Source organism: Neovison vison, chromosome 4, assembly GCF_020171115.1.
Source record: "Neovison vison isolate M4711 chromosome 4, ASM_NN_V1, whole genome shotgun sequence".
Taxonomy (NCBI): domain Eukaryota; kingdom Metazoa; phylum Chordata; class Mammalia; order Carnivora; family Mustelidae; genus Neogale; species Neogale vison.
Window position 1 is genome coordinate 187,270,420 of NC_058094.1, and position 25,155 is coordinate 187,295,574.

General features: G+C 40.2%; 2 protein-coding genes across 2 annotated transcripts; one reads left to right on the plus strand and one right to left on the minus strand.

Annotated features, from left to right (window-relative positions):
- Positions 1–1,782: 1,782 nt before the first annotated feature.
- On the minus strand, positions 1,783–11,350 carry KBTBD2 (kelch repeat and BTB domain containing 2). The gene is made up of 4 exons (XM_044246336.1): positions 11,259–11,350; positions 10,953–11,144; positions 7,384–7,549; positions 1,783–4,518 (listed from the first exon to the last, which is right to left on the minus strand). Exons 2-4 carry the CDS (start codon positions 11,120–11,122, stop codon positions 2,983–2,985), a joined length of 1,872 nt encoding a protein of 623 aa, XP_044102271.1. The 5' UTR covers positions 11,123–11,144; positions 11,259–11,350; the 3' UTR covers positions 1,783–2,982.
- Positions 11,351–21,394: 10,044 nt separating this feature from the next.
- On the plus strand, positions 21,395–22,534 carry LOC122905429 (translation initiation factor IF-2-like). The gene has a single exon (XM_044247017.1). It carries the CDS (start codon positions 21,395–21,397, stop codon positions 22,532–22,534), a length of 1,140 nt encoding a protein of 379 aa, XP_044102952.1.
- Positions 22,535–25,155: the final 2,621 nt, after the last annotated feature.

Consider the following 25,155-nt stretch of genomic DNA (forward strand, 5'->3'; position numbering starts at 1 on the left):
GAGCGGGTTCAATCTTTTTCTGCCATGTGAGGATACAAGCAGTTGGCAGCCTGTATGGCCCAGAAGAGGGTCTCACCAGACCCGGGCCGTGCCGGCACCCTGATCTCAGACTTCCAGTTTCTGGGATTGTGAGAAACAAATTCCTGTTCTTTTAAGTCACCTAGTCAATGGCACTTTCTTTTAGAGACCAAGCTATTCCAAATGTGGCTCTCAGGGAAAGATGTAGGCCAGAGGAAATCAACTTAAGTCATTGAAGTAAACAGCTTCGTTTAAGATATGTGAATATAAGATCAAGATTTAAGAGCTGCTTAGAGGTGAAATCCGCATCTGAGCAAAGGCCCCAGAGGTAAGGGAAAAAACCAGAGGGGTGTAATGTCACAAGTCTAGAGTCTTTCAAATGAAGTTGTAGAGTTGGGGGAAGGTGAAGATTTCCTAAGACTGGAGGTTTCACATTGCCTTGAATGATGGGTGTCTTGCTCCTGTTGAGGACCTTTGAGGATGGGGACCACCAATCCTGTAGTGGCGCCAGCCTGTGCCCCCATGTGGTTTTCTGTGGCCATGCTCAGCAGCCCAACAGTCAGAGGCAGACTGAGTGGAACTCAGCTGAGATTTGGGTTTGGCCGCACAGTTATAAAATAATGACTGTAAAACAAAGGAGTCTAGGATCTTGCCAAGAAAGTGGCAGAAGTAGTAAGAGGACAGATCTAAGCTGGATGGAGAGCTAAGTGAAGAAAGATGACTTTTAGTGGAACTCCTAATGAGAATAAAAAATTTGGTATATTTTGGGTTTGACTATTTCAAACATAAAGCCTTTATAGGACCAGCTTTTGTTCATTTTTATCACCAACAATGCTACATTGTAGGGGGATGGAGCTATATGTAAGAACATTCCTACTCTCAGAAACATGGTTTCTCAGAAACATTTTATAGCAGAGAGTATCAGTAAGAACACTCAGTAGAATGACTGGCACAATCAACAGATCAAGGTGAAAGGCACTCAAGATGTGTGGGAAGGGACTCTATTCAGCACAGGGTAAGAGGTGGATTATCAGGGAAGCATTCATATAAAAACTCCCCCAAGTAGGTCTTAAATACAGAAAGACAGCTACAAGCAGAATAGGGACAAAAAATTATTGTTGAGTAGACCAGTAGCACAGGCAAAGGCAGCAGAGTATAGGAAAAGCCTGATTAGGAGTTAAAGTTTATGGAAAAATAATGTAAGATAAGGCTGTGAAAGTAATTTAAACTCAAATTACAGAGAGCCTTAAATGTGCTCATGAATTGGGGACTTTATTCAGTAGGCAGTGAGAGGAGTTTGTGAACATGACTGAGATGTGCTGTAGGAAGACTGGCCATCCAGAAGGAAATCCTTATTGCAATCCTTATTTAAGGCCTCACTCAACGGCTCTCAATGGGACTGCACAAAAGAATCATCTTGAGTGAGTGCTTTCAAAGATACCTGATGGGTCTACCCACCAGAAATACCCACCTGGTCCCTTTCAGCTCGGGGGAGGCTCAGGCATTTAAAAGTACTCCAGAGGATCCTAAGGTCCTCCACAGGACCAGGGTTGAAAGGCATGGTCTCTTCTGTGTGGTTTATGTTGATACAGTAAGGCTCAAATCAGACAGTAATAAAGGAAAGCAGGATGGATGGACGGGTATGTTAAATTCTGGGGGTAAAACAAAAACAAAAACCCACCTGTAACAAGCTAAACTGACCCAGCAAAATTAAAACTAAAAGCACACCATTACACCATTCCCATCACAAAAGAAAAACAGATATCGAATATATACAATTTATTTAATAAATTAATGTCATTCAAAATACAGTGCCAGAACATGATGCAGTTGAACATGCTAGTAAGGTTTGTCATGAAGCACCTGTGCTCATGTTAGATTGGCGGCGCCCCGCTACTGCTAGTGGTTCCTGGGATTAATGCCAGAGCAGCACTAGTTACCTGCTCATCTGCACGGCTAGTGCAGAGAATTCCTGAACAGTTCACCTTTCTACTCCTACCCCCCTCCCACGCACACAACAGGTTAAAAAAAAACCACACACACACCCTGACAGCTAATGGATAACTATACACAGTCACTCTACAGTAATGCTTGTTATTAAATTAGGATGTAATGACCTGGTTAACCCACTCTAAATCTTTAAGATGGAGAAATACAACAGCAGCAGGTAGTTATATGCATGAGCCAATGTTAATGTAATACAGAAAAGTGGAGGCATTTACTGATTAAAGCTCCACACAGACCCGCACAACGAGGGACTAGCAATTCTTATTGCAAGCCCAGCAACTTAAGTCCACACCTGGTAAATGACCAGCTAATTGGAAGACCTGTATTCTAGATAGACAAGTATAAGTTAGTGAAGAGAGAATACATGCACCTAATAGTATAGTTAGACTGATCCTGCAGTCATAGCTTTCCCTGTGCAATACCATAAAATGGAAGATCTTCCTCAACTATAGTAAAGGATTTTGACAACATTTCTATACCAACATGGACACTAGTGTCAAGTGCAGCTGAATTAATTACACTGGGCAAAAAAAAAAGAAGTATTCTAAGACTTCAGAACAGAAGCACGGGAATGAAATACGTATACTAAAATAACCTCGGCACAATTTGTGATATACCACACTAGGAACAGGAAACTACTTTAATAAGTGAACTTTTTGAACTGTACATAACGCAGGGCTAACAATGTTATTAGATAATCCAGATTCTTATGCTCTCATGATACATGTAGAAGTTTCTCAATTATTGGATAATCTATTTCATATTATGGAAGCATATCTTTCTGTAAGACTCACGGATATATATTATACTGATGCAAATATTAAGTAGGGCATAAAAATAAAATTTATCAAAGATAGACTTTTATGTACTCATATTTAGTCCTTTCATAGCCTCTCCTGTTTAGCAAAGAAAATGACAAAGCACAGAAATCAGGCGTGCACTCCCTCAACTCGCCGGCTATACAGGTGGTAGTGTAACCATTTCTCCATCCAGTTCAAACTCCTCGGTCCCATCTGGTGAAAAAAGGTAAGTTGGTGGTTTCCACGGAGATTCTTCAAGGCAGGATGGATACAGTTTCCCCACAGTGCACCGAAAATCTCTCCCTAAGTCCCACAGTACACGTTCAGATATATGCTGCCGCAGAGACCACCGGTCAAGTTCCAGATCATACTGGTAGGTGACATACTTAGCTCTCTCGTTTAAGTGGGTTTCTCGCATAAACACACAGAGAGAATTTGAGATCACAACAGCTCTAACACAGGGGTCTGAGTACCTCTTAGCAGGGATGTTGGCTGCCATTTTCCACTCATTTTTGTTCACATCATAAATCTCCACAGTTACTGAAGACCCATCTACAGTGCCAGAGGGGAGCCTTATGCCAGAATTGGTAGCAATGTGCAACCCTCCAATATAGAAAATTTTATCACCAAAAGCCGCAGCCGAAGCAAAAGACCTGCTAGTCTGTCTCATGGCCATTTCTACCCATGAATCAGACCTGGGAAAGTAACAGTACATGAGGTTCAGTGTCATCACATAAATGCAGTCGTGAACCACAACTGCCGCACTCCACTGCCACGCACAAGGCAGAGGGCTTACCATTGTCCACTCATCCTTCTCAGTATCATATCTTTCCACGGTCCTCCGATTGAGTTCTCCACCTACACTGTCTCCTCCAATTGCATAGATATAGCCTTCACAGCAAACCAGAGATGGCTTTATACGGACAAAAAGCATCGGGGTCTTTGGAAACCAGGTATTTTGCTGTGCATCAAACCAATAAAAGCAATTCACAGTTCTGAAGGCAGTTTGAAGTTTGCTTGTTTTACTGTGATTTGTTTTTGTGTTTTTCAGAGGAACTTGACCCCCTGCTATATAGATGTCATTATCAGGAGTTACAACAGTCCCAACCTTATGCAAATCGGCTGGTGGGCTACACAGCTTGTAAACTTTTTCTGCTTGGGGGCTGTAACAGACAGAAGAGTAAAGACTACAAGGATTTTCTGAAGATGCTTCAATGAAAATCATCATCTCCTCTTTAGTCATTCCAAGTCTTGGTTTGAAAAACTTGGGCATAGACTTATACAGACCTTGAACCACTACAGACTTGTCATTGGGCGGCAGGCCTTGAAACCAAGCTCTCTGTGTTACTTCGGAAAGTGCATCAATTCTGATTTGGCTAAGAACTGAAGACAAATACTGGGATCGTGATTCTGTGTTGTACTCTAGCCACAGCATAGCAGCTTCGCGAACCGTCTCCTCCTTTTCAACATTTAAATTGTCACTACTGAGGATGTCTATCAGTAGGTCATGTGACAGCTGCATGAAAGCTTCCTGGTGATATACAGCAGTGAACTTGTGCTCTACCATTCTTTTAGCACTTTGTTTTAATTCCTCACAACTGAACAGATCAGCAAAACTCAACAATCGCACGCAATTCTCTGCATTTATTTTTTTAATTAAGTATTCTCGACAACGTTGTAATACATCTTCTACCTAAAATGGGGGGGGGTGATAAAGACAAATTTTACTTTTATGTAAAATGCAAGTTTTTTTTTAAAAAAATCCAAGTATTATTAATCAAATTCCTATACTATATAGTTTCTATTTTTAAATATGTATGCTTGGGCAAAGAGATAATGCCTTCCAGTAATAAAATAGTTTTGCATTTCTACTACTTGTCCAGTGGCCTACTTAAGTGTCCTATTTAGGAGCTAACAGTGTAACATTAAAAATAGGCTCTTAAAAAAAAAAAAAAAAAAGGCTCTTAACAATAAATAGTCTTAAAGGAAAAGTATAGAAATGTATGTATAAGTTCTGTACTTTTCTAGGCTTTAAAAATATGTAATTAAAAAAAACAAATGTAAACAATGTAAATCACAGTACATAAATTTATAATGATAACTGATAATCATTTATTATAAATGATTACTGTTGAGTAGAATCTGGTTTCCTCAACATGAACAAGATAGTACCATAGGACAAGAAAACTAGGCACAATGACTAAGTACAGAAAGACTGTCACCAAAGGAATAAATACACTAATATACAGTTATAAATTATATTTAAATAACCCACCTTAGCCATTCTGTTTCCTAGATTTGTTTTTTTTTTCTTAAGAAGGAAAAGCAGATCTCAGCTGAATCAGGAGTACTACCTACTCTACTTAAAATACCACAGCAAGGTAACTAGAAATGGTTTACAGTGAGAAGTCAGGGTGCTTAGACTGTATTAGGCAGGTTTACTCCTCTAAGCCTCAGCTTTCTCCTGTATACAATGGGGGGAGATCCTTACCAATGATTATAAGGATTAGATGATATCTATTTATCTATAGATAAAGCACAACCTCTAACCTAGATAAAACATTAGAATAGTAGCAGGCATATAAAAACATTATCATTCTCTGTGGTTAATATGGAAAGTCATGTTGGTAGTCACAAAAAGCCTCTTGTCAGAGGACAGCCCAGTCCAAGAGAGATTCCTGTGTTACATTTGGTAACTATGTGCATATAGAGTTCGTTAACATGGTAGGAAAAAAGTTGTAAGGAACAGTGTCACTATTTACATTAATAAAGTACCCTGGAACCCAAATTTCCTAAAATTCCTCAATCTTTTATTTTTTTTAGCAATTCTAAAAAATACCTGATTTGAGCTTCTGGTTCTAAAAAAGGTCACTGAAAACTTAAAACTATGGAAAGACCATGCAGACTGGACGCATTTGCTCCTTTCAGGTTTGGAATTAGGTTATGAATGCCTTTAATTCTAAAGCACCAAGAAGCTACTATGGACCTCAATTTCCCCAGAGTGTTAAGTACAGTAGGACACTGTATAAAACACGGACTGAGTTCTGGTTCCCAGAATTTCACTCAGTATCATTCATACTCAACGCAGCCCACACTATGCAGTACCTATCAGGTATCACGACCTGTTCTCCCCAAATACAACCTTTAGGGTCAAGGTTCTCCCCTCAGAGAAACTGTTTCTGAAGTACAAACTGTTCTTTCAAAACAAGAGAAAGGAATGGATATATTTAATATTCCTCTTAAATGTTTTTTAAATGTTTAGAGGAAAATAGGTTAAAATAGTTTATCTGTAAATGGATCAATGATCACTTTTTTAAATAGTTCTCCTTAATAGCTCAAATACAGTCACATGCCTATTATAAATACTTAAAGTCTGACAATTTCCATAAGAATCTTCAGATTTGGGGCATCTGAGTGGCTCAGTGAGTTGAGCCTCTGCCTTCGGCTCGGGTCATGATCTCAAGGTCCTGGATCAAGCCCCACATCAGGCTCTCTGCTCAGCAGGGAGCCTGCTTCCCCCTGTCTGCCTGCCTCTCTGCCTCCTTGTAATCTCTCTCTTTCTGTCAAATAAATAAACAAAACCTTTTAAAAAAAATTCAGATTTTCTGTGAAAAGTAATACCATCAAAAACTAATACGTCTCCGGCTTTAGGAACAAAAAATTGAAGCCCTTACAGTTTTGTTTTGGGTTTTTTAAAAATATTTTATTTATTTATTTGACAGACAAAGATCACAAGTAGGCAGAGAGAGAGGGAAGCAGACTCCCTGCTGAGCAGAGAGGTCATGATCCCAGGGTCCTGGGATTGAGCCATGCATCAGCATCATAGCACGGGGGCTCTCTGCTCAGCAGGGAGCCTGCTTCCCTTCCCCTCTCTCTGCCTGCCTCTCTGCCTACTTGTGATCTCTGTCAAATAAAATCCTTAAAAAAAAAAAAAAATTATTTTATTTTTACTTGAAATCCACATTCTCAGGTAGAATAGAAACCATTTAGAATGTGAAACCAGTATGAAATTTTACTCCATCTTTTAATTTCCCATCATAAAACTAAAGAAGTTTATTGGCTGATCAAATCCTATTGTTTTTCCCCTATACATTATTTTAAAATTTATTTATTTAAGGAATCTTTACACAAATATGGGGCCCAAACCCAGGACCCTGACATCAAGAGCTGCCCGTGTTTCCAACTGAGCCAGCCAGGCACCTTCCCTTGTACATTTTTTTTTTTTTAAGATTTTATTTATTTGTCAGAGAGAAAGAGAGATCGAGCACAGGCAGACAGAGTGGCAGGCAGAGGCAGAGGGAGAAGCAGGCTCCCCGCCGAGCAAGGAGCCCGATGTGGGACTCGATCCCAGGACGCTGGGATCATGACCTGAGCTGATGGCAGCTGCTTAACCAAACGAGCCACCCAGGAGTCCCAACCCTTGTACATTTTAAAAAGAGAAAACCTATCTTATAAAATCTGCAGTAAGAAAATTATATCGATGTAACAACACTTATGAAACAATGTCTCTTGAATACATAAACTACAGTTTATGTATATAACAGGAAGACCTACTTACCTGCAGGAAGCAAGCAGTTTCATAAAGCTGTTCTACAGTGCTATCATTTATTGCCAAGTTACCCGTGTATGCGTAAGCGATTATTATCTGTAAGGTGGCTGCATCCACATTCCTCAGGTGCACATGTGTCTGTTTGCTTTCACTGAGTCCACTCATGAACATGGCCCTACCGGAGAGAGAGAGAAAACAAAGCTTAAGGGTTTAGGGTAAAACCAACATAGACATAAAAAGGAAACGAGACAACACGGATGTTTATTTAGAGCATTTGCTGAAGAACGTGTTCTAGGGAAAGCGTTGAGGGAGACAGCAAAAAAAGCATCATTCAGTGCCAAAGAAGTATCAGACTATTCTGTTATGCCATTCTGAGTGAAAACATCAAAATTCATTTACTCTTTATATTAATACAATGGAATACCATTCAGCAATAAAAAGGAACTAAGTATTAATGCGTACTACATAGATGAACCTCTAACACATGCTCAAAGAAAGAAGCCAGACACAAAAGACCACATATTGTAGGATTCCATTTATATGAAAGAGCCCCCCCAAAAACAAATATAGAGACAGGAGAGAGATCAGAAGCTACCCAGGACTATGGGTAAGAATGGTGACTGACTGCAAAAGGGCAGAAATGTTTCAAATTAGATGGTAGAGATGGTTCTGCATGTCTGTAAATATTCTAAAATTCATTTAAAATGGGTGGGTTTTGTGATATGTAAATTTTAACTCAATAAAGCTGTTAAAAATATCATTCGCTCAAATGATTACCTAAAAATATACATGGTAGTTTCCTAAAAGTATTATATACAGGAAACCACACCAAAAAGGCAACTGGTGGTGTAGAGAAAAAGCAGAATACCCACTGGGGCGCCTGGGTGGCTCAGTGGGTTAAAGCCTCTGCCTTCGGCTCAAGTCATGATCCCAGGGTCCTGGGATCAAGCCCCGAATCGGGCTCTCTGCTCAGCAGGGAGCCTGCTTCCTCCTCTCTCTCTCTCTGCCTGCCTCTCCACCTACTTGTGATCTCTGCCTGTCAAATAAATAAATAAAATCTTAAAAAAAAAAAAAAAAAAAAAAGAACACCCACTACAGGTGAGAGATGAAAAGAACAATGTGAAGAATATGACTGCATGCATACAATGTGATCAAATGTGGGTATCACAATAGCCCTAGCTTAGGCTCCTCAACGACAAAATGAGGAAAGCCATCAACATGGATAAACTAGTGAATCACGACAGATCATGACCGTTTTTTCCAGGGACAGAAGAGCTCATGCAGGAGACTGGAAAGCAAGCTGGGAAGATGAGTGGCAGTCAGGTCACAGGGCTTTTAAAGAGAGACAGAAGCATCTGAGCCTTCTCTTACAGTGGAGAACACTGAAGGGTTTCATGCCTGGAATAATCAGCAGGATAAAGTGTATTCTAAGGACAACTACTCTACTGACCTCAAGGGCCAAAGGCTGGAGACAGGAAAACAGATGGAGTCTACTGCAATAATCTACAAGAGGAATAAGAAGAATCTGCCCCAGAGTGGCAGAAATGGATACAAAAGCTATCACAATGAATCAAGATCCAGTGATTTTCTGAACAGAGGAAATGAATAGAGAGGGAAATAAAGCTATGTGTTTATTTTCCAATTAAGTGCCTGAAAAAATACTGCTAGTCATTGAGAGAAAAATTTTAAGTTCAAGGAATTGCAAGGTCAAGTTAATCCTGGGAAAAGAGGGAGTTAAATTTTAGATACCTTTAAGGTAAGGAAATAATGCAACAATCAGTTAAGTATTTAAATATTACTGAAACTTTGGAGAAGGTGAAGCATTAATGCAACAGGCTATGAATTATTTATTTACAAAGTGACGTGTTAAAGGTGAGTAAGTTATCTGAGGGGGACTAAAGCACTCAAAAATACACACTGAATCCCAATGACCAACCTAAGGTAAAGTTCAATGAGGATAAAGGAGAAAGAATGAGAAAAGGTTGTCCTTATTCCTCATTCTAAGCCACACCAGTGACTACCTAACTGCTTTTGTGGTGTGTGTTGCCCTTAATTCCAGTTTTCTGACACCCCACCTCTCTTGTCCTAAGCAGCATGGTACTGGACTGTTGCTTCTTACTTCTCTGATGAATCTTTCTTAATTTTGGCTCAGATCATGGTCCTGGGATCAAGCCCTGCATTGGGCTCCGCACTCAGCAGGGAGTCTGCTGGAGATTCTCTCTAGTGCCCCCACCCCGCCCCAGTGTTTGTTCTCATTCTCTCTCAAAAATCTTTAAAAGGGGAGAGCTAATAAGCCTAGGTATTGACTCAATCTATAACCTCCAATTTCTAATACCATCTAACTAAGCCAACAGATCTGAAGAAGAAACTATCACAATCATTTAGGAAGCTCTTAAACATAAAAAATTCTGAAATTTTAACCCAGACCCACTAAATCAGAATTTCTAGGTTTGAAATCCAAGAGTCTCTGTAGAAGCTTGAGGAGTCTGAAGATCAACCAAGTTTTAGAACCACTGTTTGCAAATATGCTAAGCTTTCTAAGAAAATCAGTGTCTGAAATTGCATGAAAACTCCACAGTTTAATCTGAAACAACTGCAGGCACAGCAAAGGTAATTAGCATTTTGGCCTCAGCTTCTGCAATCATGAGATATGTTACATTAAGAAATGCAACACTTCTACACCTTCATGTATGTTAACCTCAAAAAATCCAATCCTGTCTACAGCTGTCACTAAAGAACAGCAGAAATTAACTTTCACTGCTGATCTTGACTTTATGGCCACTAATATCTGTGAAAAGATTATACTGATCCACATTTAACTCACCTTTATTCACTCTGTCCCTTTCAGATATTAAAAAAAATTCAACCTAAGGGCAGACCACAAAAGAATTTCTATGCCTTTGCTTCTATTCCTCTCATAAAACACATAATAAAGAGAAACCTACCTAAAAAAGATTAAAAGATTCAAAAGATCATAAAAATGTAAAGTTACGCTTTACTTACTTATTTGCTATTACAAATAATCAGTTTCTAAATTCTAAGGCACAGAGAACAATGTTATTAATTACTAAATATTTAAATCTGGCAAGGAGTCTGGTAAGGCCAATATCATAAATGATAACAATAACCAAGAATGAGAAAAACATTTTTCCTAAGGAAATAAAGTCCTTAACATATCTGAATAGCAACACTGATCCTCTAAAAGTTATTCTCAAGCCTACTTATATCAACAATGACTACTCTTTTCTAAATGTAGTATTTTAAAATCTCAATGGTAAATAAAAACTATTGTTTTTCTTTCTCTTTCAATCTTTTTGCCTCCCCATAGTTAAAACTCCACCTGAGTTAATTTCAACAAATTTCTTATATTTAAACCTTTGTAAAAACTTTTCACCTGTCTTTTCCATGCAAGGAAGTGATCTGGCAAGCACTACACCACTGGGATAGAAAAATTAAGCAAAACATTAAGACATCTTTTCTTTTTAACTTAAACATTTATAAGAATTCCTACTAAAACATTAAAATAAGCTGACATTCTGCATTTGAAATTAAAAACCAAGTAAGATTAAAGTACTTACCTAAAATAAGAGCTACATGTTGCAAGAACCATCTTATGACAAGGGAATTCAGTGCCCTCAACAATTAACACTATGTCAGTAAACAACTGCTGTTCATAAAACAGTTTTAACTGTTCCAACAAGGACACAGCATATTCAGTATTGATCTGCCTCTCGTCTTGAGTGGACATGACTGTATTCCATTAATATCTCCTGGAACAGATTGGAAAAGTCAGTCACTGATGGAAGGTCAAGTGAATGCTTCAGAAATTAAAAAAGGAGAAACTCTGCTTGCTGTTATCTGCAGCATTCAGAATCAAGACTGACACATTCACTAATGAGTATCTTGTTATATGCTTAGAATCACTCCTAGGTCATCCTGTGTTAATTAGGTTGTTCAGTTCTTCAACACGGTCTGCAGCCGTCTTGCTCAAATTTGCAATTGTTGTGCAGCTCATGAGTTAAAGAGAGTAACACACGAGGTAGATTTTGCAGTGACATCCTATGTTCTGCGAATCCTCTGGAGTAACTAAAAAAAAAAAAAAAAAAGTCAGAGTATCCAGGCCAGTACGTTTTTAGGATACAGTGCTTAAAAGGCAGATTTATATATAAATTGTATTTATTTGAAGTTCAACTACAGACAATACCATAAAAATGAACCATGAGAAAAGAGCCATTTTAAAGTCTATTAGATTTAAAATAAAAAAGACTGAAGAAAATTAACATTTACAGTTTTAAATAAGCTTTTTCTCTTCTCTTCAAAATATAAACATTCTAGAAAATAAAGAGCACATCAATAAGCACATATTTTTAAAGTTATTTTAAAATAAAGAATTTAAATTACTAGCAAAGCCAAATCTCGTAGTTGTTTAGTGGCAATACAGGACCATAATTTATGAGGAAAGAAACACACACATCAAAAAAACAACAACCCTTTCTCTTGCATGGAGAACCTTATTTTCAGGATATAGTCTAAATGTACTTACAAAGGTTTTATACTTAATTTAAATTACTTAAACTATATGGTAAATAGATTCCATTAGTTTCTTTCCAAAGTATACACTATGTTTTTTATATGTGTAGTTCAGTCCAGTAAGGGAAGTATATGCAATAGATCTTTGCACAGTGGTTCCATCCTGGAAATCTTTCTGAGTATACAATTTTACTGGGGGAAAAAAACTTTTTTAAACTAAACATGATAAAGAGACATGTGTTACTACATGGAAGACTCCATATTATACAAATACAAACGCTCTCCAAAATGTGTAACTTTAAGACAAATCCTATCTAAATCCTATCTGCAGAAGATTCATCTAAAAGAATGCACAGAAGTTGCCAAGATATTTGAGGGAAAGGGAGGGCAAGTTTTTCCTCATGATTCTTATCAAATAATAAAATATATTACAATATATATATATATTACAAATCTACAATAAGCCCAAGTAAATATAAGAAATTAGACTAAACTCTAGCATTTTAAAATGAAAGATTGCCTTATTTCAACAAATAATGTTGGAACAACTCACTAACCACCTGAGAGGAAAAAATGTTATATTGCAAAGCACTCATTAAAAGAAATTCCAGCTGAAATAAAATTTAAATTATTTGGAAATCAGTAATTACAATATACGGCAAAGGAATTACAAAATCAGGAAAAGAGGTAAAACCCATACAGAATTAATAAATAGCTAAAAACTATCACTTCTTCTCGAATTAGATAACTCTTAGTTCCCATAATCAAAAAATCAAGTACTACTCACAGGAAACCTATAAATAATACCATGATTGGAACCACTAACACTTTTTCTCACAAAGTATCTCCCATATGTCAAAGAAGATCACATTGTACTTCCTGCCAAACTATACTATTACACAAATTGCTAACTTGATATACACTTGTCAAATTTCCAACCAACTTAACTCTAAACGTAAGTAAAACAGGTGCAAAGGCAGAGTGAGACTTTGGGTCATTTAAGGTAACGACTTTGCTCTTCCAGATCTCGAAGTTACACTATAAATCTCATCTACTACTACAACCTCTAAGGCTAATAATACCTAAAATCACTGGCTATTTTCACTTATCAATGATGCAAGATCCAGTGTTAGTAACAGTGTGGGACAATGAGTATTCTTACATAGGAGTGTAAGCCAATTCATACCTACATGCCCTTATTCAAAACCCTTAGAGCTAGATATGTTCTGGAATTTAGAATTTTTCAGGTTTTACAGAGGTAATATGGTATATATATCACGTATTACAGGACGCTCTCAAGAAGTCTGGTGCAGCACTCCATAACTGAACATATTACGATCTTTTCTGTGAGAAATACGAACAATGTGAAAATACTAGAAATGTTACTTCAGGTTGAGTTTTGTTAGTTTTCTCTTCAAACCTGATTTTAAGAGCTTTCTGAATTTCAGAACTGCAAGTGAATGACTACAGAAAGCAGAATATCTGGCAATGTAAATATTTAATATGTCAATCTATCAATTCTACCTCTAGAAATTTATCTTACAGAAATGCATGCATTGATAAACTGGGAAGTCCTAACCCTAGCTGCAAGACCCAAAATTATCCTCATCCATATTTACCCCAGGTGAGAGGAACTGGTAGCCAGGGCCCAGATGGATTTGGATCACACTGCTAGACCCCAGAATTCCTTGCAGATTAGCTGAACAGCCTCTCCCTCTGGCCATTTCTTTAACTTCATAACATGACCTGATTTTTTGTAGGGACTTGATTTCTTGCTGTGACTCTTTTAGGCCTCATTTGTTATGTCTGGGTTTTACTAGATCTGAGTTTTTTTTAAATCATACTCATGAAACCATACTGAAACAAGTGAAGTCTGCTTTTATAAAATTACACTGTGAGCCAACTTTATGTAATCCTCATTATGACTGCTTTATGCACCCTTATTTCCCAGGCCTTACTTTGTAATCTAAGGTTCACTTTCTTCCTGATAAAGTAATTTTTATTTACAATATCTTAATACTAAAATAGGCAGAGGGGCGCCTGAGTGGCTTAGTCATTAAGCGGCTGCCTTCGGCTCAGGTCATGATCCCAGGGTCCTGGGATAGAGCCCCACTCAGGCTCTCTGCTGAGCGGGAAGCCTGCTTCTCCCTCTCCAGTCCCCCTGCTTGTGTTCCCTCTTCTTGTGATCTCTCTGTCAAATAAATAAAATCTTTAAAAAAATAAAATAAAGGAGGCAGAAAAGGTAAGTAATTTAGAAATCAAGTAATTAAGTTTAATAATTTAAACAGATCTGTATTTAGTACAATTCAAAATAAATGTCACTTTTGAGACTACAGACTTCAAAATATATTAACTAAAAACGTGAAAAGGTACAAAGTTGTTTTTTTTTTTTAAAGTTTTATTTATTTATTTATTTATTTGACAGACAGAGATCACAAGTAGGCAGAGAGGCAAGCAGAGAGATAGGAAAGCAGGTTCCCGGCCGAGCAGAGAGCCCGATATGGGGCTCGATCCCAGGACCCTGGATCATGACCCGAGGCGAAGGTAGAGGCTTTAGCCCACTGAGCCACCCAGGCACCCCAGGGGCAAAGTTTAAAATGATCAACTAACATCCCTCAAATGCCCATAACATAACCATTTACTATAACAAGATTCCTCTTCTCCCAAAAACAAAACCTGAAATCAATATCCTAAAATTTTTATTTTATAGTCTGTACTGTATTACCAGTGATTTGATGTATTTTATGAATTTTCCCTTTTTAATAAATGTATTATGTCACATACCATTCTCTTATACCTAAAATTAGCTTTAAAATAAGTCACACATCCTGTTATCTTACGAAGTTAGCACCCACAGACTAATTCCCAGGAATCAAGAAATTATTTAATTTTCTATCACAAATTAATGGCTGCTTAAGTTTAACTCAACAAATGTTTACTGAGTATTCATTAAGTGCTGGTCATTGTACTGTTAAGTACTCAGACAGAGAGTTGCCAACCAACCACTAGAGCCCCAAAACACCTGATGCATTTATTCTTACTACAGACTATAGCCCAAACCATAATTATCATTTAAAAAGTTTTAAAACTAATTATTCTAAACAAAAGCTAAAAAGGTGGCAGCAAATAAGTGAAACAAGTCATGTATAAGAAAATTTTTTAATAAAATAAGGAATTTTAAGAACTAAAAAGTGCAAAATATAGAGGAAAAGAAAAAACTAAGTAACGTTTTTCTTAAAATCTATCGATCTTGGGACACCTGGGTGGTTCAGTCAGTTAAGCGTCTGCCTTCGGCTCAGGTCATGATCCCAGAATCCTGGGATGGAGTCCTGCATCAGGCTCCCTGTTCAGCCGGGAGTCTGCTTCTCCCTCTGCCTGCTGCTCCCCCTGCTTGTGCTCTCTCTGACAAAAACAAACAAACAAACCTTAAAAAATAAACAAACCTAGCTGTCTAGAAATTTCATTTCCAAACTTCTGATAACACAAGAACAAGAAATTTTATTCTCTATCATAAGAAAAATTGCAATACAAGTAAAATGAGCAAAGGAGGTAGCTAGCACTTGGCTCCACTACGAACAGTGGTTCACACTACAGAAAGCAAAAAACTTAATAAAGACCTTTTTTAAGCCTTCTCAATTTACATATGTGATGATTATCTAATTTAGAAAAATAAACTTTAAGGGGTATACTACTTTCTCCTCTTACACGAAGACAAAATATTCTAGAGAATATGCAAGCTATAAGGTCTCTGTCCCAAATGCTTAACTCTGTTGGTATAGCCCCAAAGCAGCAAAAGACAGTATGTAAACAAACGGGCATACTGTGTTTCAGTAAAACTTATTTCCAAAAACAGGCTACATACCACATGTACCAATCTCTGCTTCAGACTGCCTCTTGATCAAATATTAAGAGACTGTGATTAAAACGCGTAACTCAAGTTGTTTTTCCTAGAAGAATATTTTCCCTTTAGATCACAAAAACAGGGGAAAAGCACAAGCCTTAAAATGCTTAAAAGTTGAATTAAATGTAATTTTTTTTAAAGATTTATTTATTTGACAGAAATCACAAGTAGGCAGAGAGGCAGGGAGAGAGAGAGGGAGAAGCAGGCTCCCCGCTGAGCAGAGTCCAACGTGGGGCTCGATCCCAGGACCCCGAGATCAGACCAGAGCCAAAGGCAGAGGCCCAACCCACTGAGCCACCCAGGCACCCCAAATTAAATGTAATTCTTAATGTAACCTGTATATATTCCACTTTCACCTAAAATATTTTAAGAACTGTTACCTAATCACACAACTAACTGCTTTCTCCACCTACTGCAGGTTCAGTGGATTTCTGAAACACTTTCTCTTTTACATACTGTGAGTACCCTTTATTGAGGTTAAAAACATAAAGGACATTCCTCTACAAGATAATCTGTTGAAAAAAATAAAGAAAAAACAATGAGAAAAAATATTATAGAGCCAGAAACAACGTATTTTCTATTTTATCAACTATAATAATAACTGCATACATTTGAGAACCACAAGATGTGTCAGAGACAATTTTTCTGTCAAGAGATATGCTTTAAAATCCTGTATTTTAAAGCTGGTCATTAGAGTATCAGAACATATTCCACAATGAAAAATGCTGACCAGAGTAAGAATTAAATGGGAGTTGTACAAACATAATATAATGAAATTCAGAATCTAATAAAGTGCAATAAACTTTGATATAAAAATTATGGGTATTATAACTTCTCTTTCTAAGTTATGGGCTCAATTCCCTGGTTTTTACTGATCTGGTTGAAGGCAGAGAGTAACAGCACTGAATAAAGTCAGATAGCCACAAACAGGACGAAAACCCTTCTTCTATTCTCTACCCACTGACTTCCTGCAAAACACTAGAGGACAAAGCCCACCTTATTTTTAAATCTAAGGGCTACCTATAGAAGTAGGAAGTTTTATAAACTATGAATGAAAGAAAAACGAAAAAAAAAAATTGGGGTTCTAATACGTTTTTTTCTCTATTGAGTGAATTCTACCACACAAAACAGCTTCGAAACAAACACAGCTATTAGGTGATCAGGATTAAATCAGTCAACAATCCAAATTAACATACACAATTTTGGGCGCCTGGGTGGCTCAGTGGGTTAAGCTGCTGCCTTTGGCTCAGGTCATGATCTCAGGATCCTGGGATCGAGTCCCGCATCGGGCTCTCTGCTCAGCAGGGAGCCTGCTTCCTCCTATCTCTCTCTGCCTGCCTCTCTGCCTACTTGTGATGTCTCTCTGTCAAATAAATAAAATAAAAAAGCTTTAAAAAAAATACACAATTTTATTTAAAAATCTGAAACACCTCTTATGGGAACTTATTCCAACAGGTTTTCCTCAAAAAATCAATGTGACTGTAACATTGTAACAGTATTACAAAAAAGATGCTTAAGTCCACAGGCTTCAAAAGTCAAAATATGCCCCAAACTTTATCTACAAAGAAAATCTATACAAAGTAAATACAGCTAATCACAAAGAGTAACAATAAGGGCGCCTGGATGGCTCACTGGGTTAAGCCTCTGCCTTCAGCTCGGGTCATGATCTCGGGGTCCTGGGATCGAGTCCCACATTGGGCTCTCTGCTCATCGGAGAGCCTGCTTCCCCCTCCCTCTCTGCCTGCCTCTCTGCCTACTTGTGATTTCTCTGTGTGTCAAATAAATATATAAAATCTTTTTAAAAAAAATAGTAACAATAAGCTATATATTTTATAGATTCTGAACATTGTTATTAAGGGAGTAGAAACCAAGATTAACTGGAGAAAGGCATGAAAAGGTTGAAATTTTTAAAAATAACTCCAAACACAAAGATTTCAGAGGTTGATGGCAGTGGATTTTATTGGGGGTGGGGGGTGTCTAATTTCACTTTGATACCTAGTTTTTCATCCCATAGGTATGTCATTTGTAGTAACCTTCCACTGAGCAGCCACAGAAACACAAACAGAAGGAAAGCAAGCTTTTCCAATGTTAACCAGGCAAAACCTGGAAGATCAAGGAAAGAATAAAGTATTAAATAACTGCTGAATGTAAAAATGAGATTAATTTGCCATTAACTGAGCTGTGTATGTTAAATGAAATAAAAAGATGAGAAGGAGGTTGCCAAGAAGGACTGCAAAGAAATTCTACAAAGGATGAAGTAACAACAGCGAGGAAGGACAGCGGACTGTAAGTCATCATCTGGACAAAGCGCTTCCCAACTACACATTATTAACTTAGATGGTGCTGCATCTTTCAATGCCACAATCGCCAACACAGAAGATAGAAAACTTTTCTTGGAAAGGATCCAAGGCATTCTGAATGTCAAGTTATTGCCAAAAAATTAAGAGCATGAGCTGTGGAGTCGTGAAAGCCCAATTCTTTAACTTACTAGTTGTATAACCTTTTGTAAATTAGTTACTTTCTATGCCACAATATGGTAATCAGTGAAATGGAAGATAAAAATGGAACTATTCTCAATGAGTTGATTAAATGATCTTCATAAAGATCTTAGGACCAGTGCCTGACACATTACACTACTACATAAACATCTACAGTTGTAATTATTAATGCACTCACTGGCTAGGCTTTTTGTGGCACTTTCCCAACTCCTCAATCTCCACACCTGTACCAGGTCCAGGCGTCCCAGTTACAAGGTCTCAGCACTCAAACACAGTTCTCTTTTTACCATGGGTGAAAGGGATCCTAGACATTCAAAGATTTAGGGAGTATTTTGATGGTACAAATCATGAAACTGGCTCAACAAAGACTAATCTTCAAAGGGCTGATGCCAGTGCAAAAAACAAAACAAAACAAAAAACTAAAGGAGAACCAGAAAGCACCAGTGACAAAATAAAACATTGTTCGTATTAATGAAGTGATAGGTTTCTCCATAAGCTGGACAAAATATTGGTGCCAGCAAATTTGCTTTCAAATTATCAAAACCACCCTGACAGTTGAGAATGTCTGGAAAAGTACTCTGTCTTTAGAATGACGGTCAACCACTACACAGAATTTTTTGGAGCTGTGACAAACATCTATTAAAAAACAAACACCTTGCCTTTTGAAGAATTTATCATGTTTGGTAAATGTCAGTATAGCTTCCCTTATTCTAACCAAATATCAGACCTCAGGTCTATTCCTATGTTCTTCATTTCCGACCACAATGAAAACTCTATAGGGCTCCATCAAGTAAATTCAGATAAGAAGTATAAGCTTCTGTACTACATTATGATTAGTAAGTTATTTCACTTCAAAAATATTAAACAAGACCATAAAGGAGATGCCACCTGTGACAGAATAATCCTATGATTATAGTATGTCCTTTTATTTTGGATATTGCTTTTCGTTCTTTCTTCAGCTCTGCAATGACTTAAGAAAACTAGAGAAATGAAGACCAAAGCAAAACTGACCTTAACATTCTCACTGGTATTTCATTTTCCACCAAGTCAATTTTTTTCAATCACAACAGCAGAAGAAAGTATTTCCCAGATATTCAAACATACTGGTGTAGTCATTAAGGATACAGTCAGTTAACAATGATTATGACTACTGAAGTTTCTCAGTTTCTTTTGGGGGGGCGGGGGAAGTAAACTGAGGAATATTTAGAATCCTTTGCCTACCATGGAAACTATTACATGTCACCACTTGTCAGAGGTATGGAAGTGGAGCAAAGAAAGCCAAGAATTTTAAAAGCTTCTCTCATTAAATTACATTTTTTTCTCCAAATCCACAACAATCCCTCCTTCTCACACTGAGGAAATCTAGGTACTGCAAATTCCTGGCAAGGGAACCAGGTGTAATCTTCAAATACTTAAAAAATTACTTGTAATCAACCTGTCATTTCATTTTTTTTTCAAGATTTTATTTATTTATTTAAGAGAGAGAATGAGAGACAGAGTATGGTGAGGGAGGATCAGAGAGAGAAGCAGACTCCCCACTGAGCAGGGAGCCCCACGCAGAACTGGATTCCAGGACTCCAGGATCATGACCTGAAGGAAGGCAGTCGCTTAACCAAATGAGCCACCCAGGTGACCTCAACCTGTCATTTCTAATACTCAAATACTACCTATTCTATTCCAACTCCACAAAACTGAAAATGATAAGACTGAGATATAATGAAGTTCGACATTTTCATTCATGTGTTTTATGACTGTAGGACAAATCCTTTTCCCCCAATCTCAGGAAGCTAGGCAATAAGAAAAACAACTTGTCTAAATAAATGTGTAAAATCTTTTGGCTTTTCAGATTACATCCAAACTTCTAGGAATTCACTGTTCAATGTTTGATTCTTATGGAACAGCTCATTATTTCCATTAACTAGGAGAAAGAAAATCTACAGAATTGTGTGGGCACAGGAACTATTACATGGCTATTTCCACCCTCCTCCTCATAGGCCCCATGAATAAAGTTAACAGACTTTACACTTCCTATGACAGCAAACAAAAAGGGGAGAAGAGTTACAACACTTTGAACTCTTCCTACAAAGCTCTGTGTAGAGGAAACGGTACTACGTGTAAAAGTGAGGACTATAAGGGATGCTCAACAGAAATGTCATACATAGTACTATACAGTCTATCCACAGACTTGAGGATTTCAGTACCCAAACTAAAGGAGTTTCAATTAGCACTTAGACCAACGAAAGGTGAAAGTGAAGAAGTAAGCTTAACCTTAGTTAGCTGCCAGATGAAAAGAACAGCAAAATTTCACATTTCAAGACTAGAAAACAAAAGACTGGTTTGACTTCTCAATTTACTTTAGGTCAGGGGAAAAGAAAATCCTTCTGAAAAAACAAAAACAAACAAACAAACAAAAGTTACCAAAGGCTAACTAAAATAAGTCACAATCGCAAGAGATTTGAAGTCCATTATTACCCAAATTCAGGCAAAAACTCACAATTCAGAGGGAAGGAGAAAAAAAAAATTCCACCCTATTAGCTGCCTCAATAGAAGAAAATATAATTTTGGTCAAACCACATTGCTGCTAAGATTTTGTTTCTGAATGCCTGAATGCTCAGTGAGCCAGACGTACAGATTCATGTATAAACAAGGCGTGACCAGCCTTGCACCCTACATTTTAATAAGGCTGAGTGATATAGAAGATAAACACTATATACAAACATGGCCTTTTAAAGTTCATTTTACATTTTGGGTTTTCCATTTTCACTGAAGGGACCAGAGGTAACGGACAATCCTAAGGGTCTGTAGCCCATGAAGTGTGTATTCATTCCTCTCCCTTTGAGGTCGCTGTAAAACAAGACCTACAATAGCTAAACTGCGGGGGGGCGGGGGGGGCGAGGGAGGGGAAGACGTTAACTCAGAATAACTGCTTCAAGTCAAACCAAGAGAAATTCTTATACTTCGTGGTTTGTCAATTCATGGGGAGAGGGAGGTGGTCGAGTTCAAGTAAGTTAACGATTTCAGTCTGAAGTAAACACGTACACAATTTTGTTTCAAAGGGCAGCTTCTGCTTTTTAAAAATCGTCAGATCCGAATGGGCTCTCTGTTAATCTACACATCTCCTGCTTACTTCAGATGCACCGGTAAAGAAAATGAAAATGTAAGGAAGGGCTTGCCCTTCCCCGGCCCACCATCTCGCAAACCCGCCGCGAGGCGTCAAGAGAAACAGCTTTATTTTGGCAAGGGCGGGCGCCAACCGGGGCCAGGGCGCCGCCCGGGGGCCCGGGGCCGGAAACGCCCCCGCGAGCGGCGCACCCCGCCGCCCCAGCCCCACACACCGGCCGGGCGCCGGGCTGCGGAGGGGCCGCCGCAGGGTGCGGAGGGCGGCGCCGGCTGCCCGCGCCCCTCCCCCGCCCGCGGCGGAAACGTCTCCGGTTTGAAAGATGCCGCCGCCGCCCCCCGCCCCCCCCCCGCCCACGGAGCCACAAAGGGCCGAGCCCCCTCCCACCGCTGTCCTCCTTCCCCAATTCCTCCACAGGTCTTCGCGGGCTCTCCCCGCCCGCCCCTCCCTCTCGCCCGGCGCTGGCGACGCCTGCTCACCCGTGTCCCCAGGTCCGGAAGATTGGGATCCGGTGCGGCCAAAGACCCCGAAAACACTGGGCCCCTCGGGCGCGGCGGCGGGGGCGTGGCCCTCCCGCCCAGGCCAGGGCCGGGGTCTCGCCTCCGCCTCCCCCGAGGAAGCCTGGAGCCGCCGCCTCGTCTTCCTTCCGGCTTTCCCTCGCGCCCTCCCTTGGTCGGCCGGTCCTGCGCGGAAAGCAGCGTCCTCTGCGGGCGCCGCCGCACGCTCCTCAGGGCCCGACCACCGCCAGACTCCTCCCCCGGGAGCCGCCGGGCCGCGAGACGCCCGGCTCGCCGCTCCTGCCCCGCCCCTGCGGCGCGCGCTCGCCCCCTTCGCGGGCCCCTTCCGCGGCCCGGGAACGCGCGGCCGGCGGACCGTGAGCCAGCCTTCGCCAGGTTTCAATTCCCGCCGCTCGCGCCCGCCCAGCGGCACATGCGGCAGTTTTGCAGTTTCCCGGGTTCTGGAGGATCCCCCTCCCCGTTCTCCCGCCCTTACCCTAGCTTCCCCCGCCCTTTTCCTTTGCTGGATCCCACCGGAAAGCCAAAACAATTGGGTCCGCGCAAGCGCGAAAAAGGAAGCGGAAAAGGGAGGAAGGGAGGGGGCGGTGCGAGGTGACGCGGAGGCGCTTTTGGAGGGGTTTCCCGGAGAAGGTCAGCCGATAGCCCGCTGAGGGCGCGTGCGCGGCGTGGTGGTCGCCCCCGAGACCGGCGGCCCTGGGACGCCGGAGGTTTTAGGCTTGGCCTGCCACAGGGAGAGGCCCGAGAAATTCGGTGCTAGGAAACCCAGACACCAAAGCACGAAATTTTATGCCATAGGCTGTTTTCCCTCCTTTGAAATACAGAAATGTTCAGGTTGGGTCAGGAATAGGGAAAGAGGAAGACTAGACGTCAGACCACGGGAAGAAGGGAGACGTTGGGAGGCTGACTGAATGGGCTTTGTCTCCTCAGTCCCTGCTCTCCAAAATGCGCCTTCCACTTTCAGAGCAGGGTCGGCTTTCCCGATCTCATCTAGAAAGGCTTCTGTCCAGGTCTTTCAAGGCCGAGGAAAACCTCACAGCAGCACCTGAAAGGGCCCACAGTTCAGTGGAGGAAACCGTTGTCTGGGTGAGGAGGGGAGCAGCTGTATATGAATCCCTCGGATAGGTTTGTGCTGCAATGCGGTGGCTACCTGCTCCCCCCACCCCACTCCACCCCACCCCAGCAAGTTCCAAAGGAGCGCCTTCAGCTTCACAAGCTTAAGCCTTTGTAGCAGCAGATGGCTGTGGCCCACGCTGGTTTGGTTAACTTGGTACAGCTTGCTAGCAAGCAGAAAGTTGTAGATTTGCTCTCTCATTTGATAGAAGTTATTCATGGATGCAAAATTGTCAGGAATGCCCACACAGACCTCACCTACCTTTGTAATTTACACTCTCGGCACAAACCCAATCTGGAATATGTACATGACTAATTATAAACTAAAAGCCTTTAGTTACCAAAGAGCCTCTTTCTGTAGGCTAGGTTAGATCAACTGAATGTACGCCAAGATGTGTGTATTTGGGAATACTGGTAAAGGATTTTACAGAAGAGTTTAGAAAATAGGTTCATTCAACAAATCTTTATTGAGTGCCAGGTATGGTATCATTCTGCTTAGTCTGGCTAAATGCTTAAGTGGTTTGATATTAAACAGCAGAGAAGCTATATAAAAGATTCAGTCTTTTAACACATTTGAGCACCTACTCTGTGCCAGATTGGACCCTGGAGATGCAAAATCTGAACAAGAAGGCACAAACCACAAATGATACCTTTGGTAAGAGTTTGTGTTGTGGCGCATGCATGGTGCAGTGGGTTAACTGACCTACTGCTCAGGTCATGATCTCAGGGTCATGAGATGTAGTTCACATTGGGCTCTATGCTGACCCTGGAGTTAGCTTGAGATTCTCTCTCCCTCTCCCTTTATCCCTCCCGCTTGTGCTCTCTCTGACATAAATAAATAAAATATTTTTAAAAATTTTTAAAGATTTTATTTATTTGACAGACAGAGATCACAAGTAGACAGAGAGGCAAGCAGAGAGAGAGGAGGAAGCAGGCTCCCCGCTGAGCAGAGAGCCCGATGCGGGGCTCGATCCCAGGACCCTGGGATCATGACCTGAGCCAAAGGCAGAGGCTTTAACCCACTGAGCCACCCAGGTGCCCCCAGTTTTAACATTTAAAACACTGAGAGCTAAGGGGCGCCTGGGTGGCTCAGTGGTTTAAGCCGCTGCCTTCGGCTCAGGTCATGATCTCAGGGTCCTGGGATCGAGTCCCGCATCGGGCTCTCTGCTCGGCGGGGAGCCTGCTTCCTCCTCTCTCTCTGCCTGCCTCTCTGCCTACTTGTGGTCTCTCTCTGTCAAATAAGTAAATAAAATCTTTAAAAAAAAAAAACAAAACACTGAGAGCTGGGCCCCCTGGCTGACTCAATTGGTAGAGCATGTGACTCTTGATCTCAGGGTCATGAATTTAAGCCCCATGTTGGGCATGGAGCCTACTTAATAAATAAATAAAATTATTTAAAACAAACAAACAAACACTGAGAGCTAGCAGGCTGGATTAAGGCTAGAAGTCCAGTCTTTTGGTTGTCTTAACTAGAAAAAGAACAGGTTGAACATTTTATCCTTAAATGTCTCTATTTGTTATTTTTCCCTCAAGGTTGCTACCCCCTTTAAAAGCCTCAGAGGAGATTTGAGCAAGAAGAGACAGGGGCACCTGGGTGGCTCAGTCAGTTAGGTCTCCAACTCTCGATTTCTGCTCAGGTCATGATCTCAGGGTCATAAGAAGAGCCCCACAGTGGGCTCCACATTCAGCTGGAGTCTGCTTGAGATTCTCTCTCCCTCTCCCCTCACCCCCAGCTCCCTCGCACACTCTAAAATATATAAATAAATCTTTAAAAAGGGCTGGGGGGGGGCTTGCTGCAGTCAGAGGACAATGAATCCTTGTTTAGCTTTCTGTCTATAGCTGTTATTATAGAACAATTATATGTGCTTGGCATTATTAGCATCAACACCACCTTCTCTTTTTTTTTTTTTAACAGATCTTGCCCCTCAGCTTGGAAGCTGAACAATCACAACTAGTTAACAGTGTCTACCTTAGGGAGATCATAAATAGTATTTTCTAGCGATTACATTAACTTTTCTGCAATGTACAGCAGCTCCCCTGTGATCTATATCTAAAACTAGGCATATAATATTGTTTCAAGCTCTCCTTTTTAGTTAACAAGGCATT

What these genes read in the sequence shown, in the direction of transcription:
- KBTBD2 (XM_044246336.1), bottom strand. Translation starts at nt 11,122, where the DNA reads ATGTCCACTCAAGACGAGAGGCAGATCAATACTGAATATGCTGTGTCC. An exon ending in ACATGTAGCTCTTATTTTAG is followed by an intron (nt 7,550 to 10,952) that starts GTAAGTACTTTA and finishes TCTCTCCGGTAG; the next exon opens with GGCCATGTTCATGAGTGGAC. An exon ending in AAACTGCTTGCTTCCTGCAG is followed by an intron (nt 4,519 to 7,383) that starts GTAAGTAGGTCT and finishes CCCCCATTTTAG; the next exon opens with GTAGAAGATGTATTACAACG.
- LOC122905429 (XM_044247017.1), top strand. Translation starts at nt 21,395, where the DNA reads ATGGGCTCTCTGTTAATCTACACATCTCCTGCTTACTTCAGATGCACC.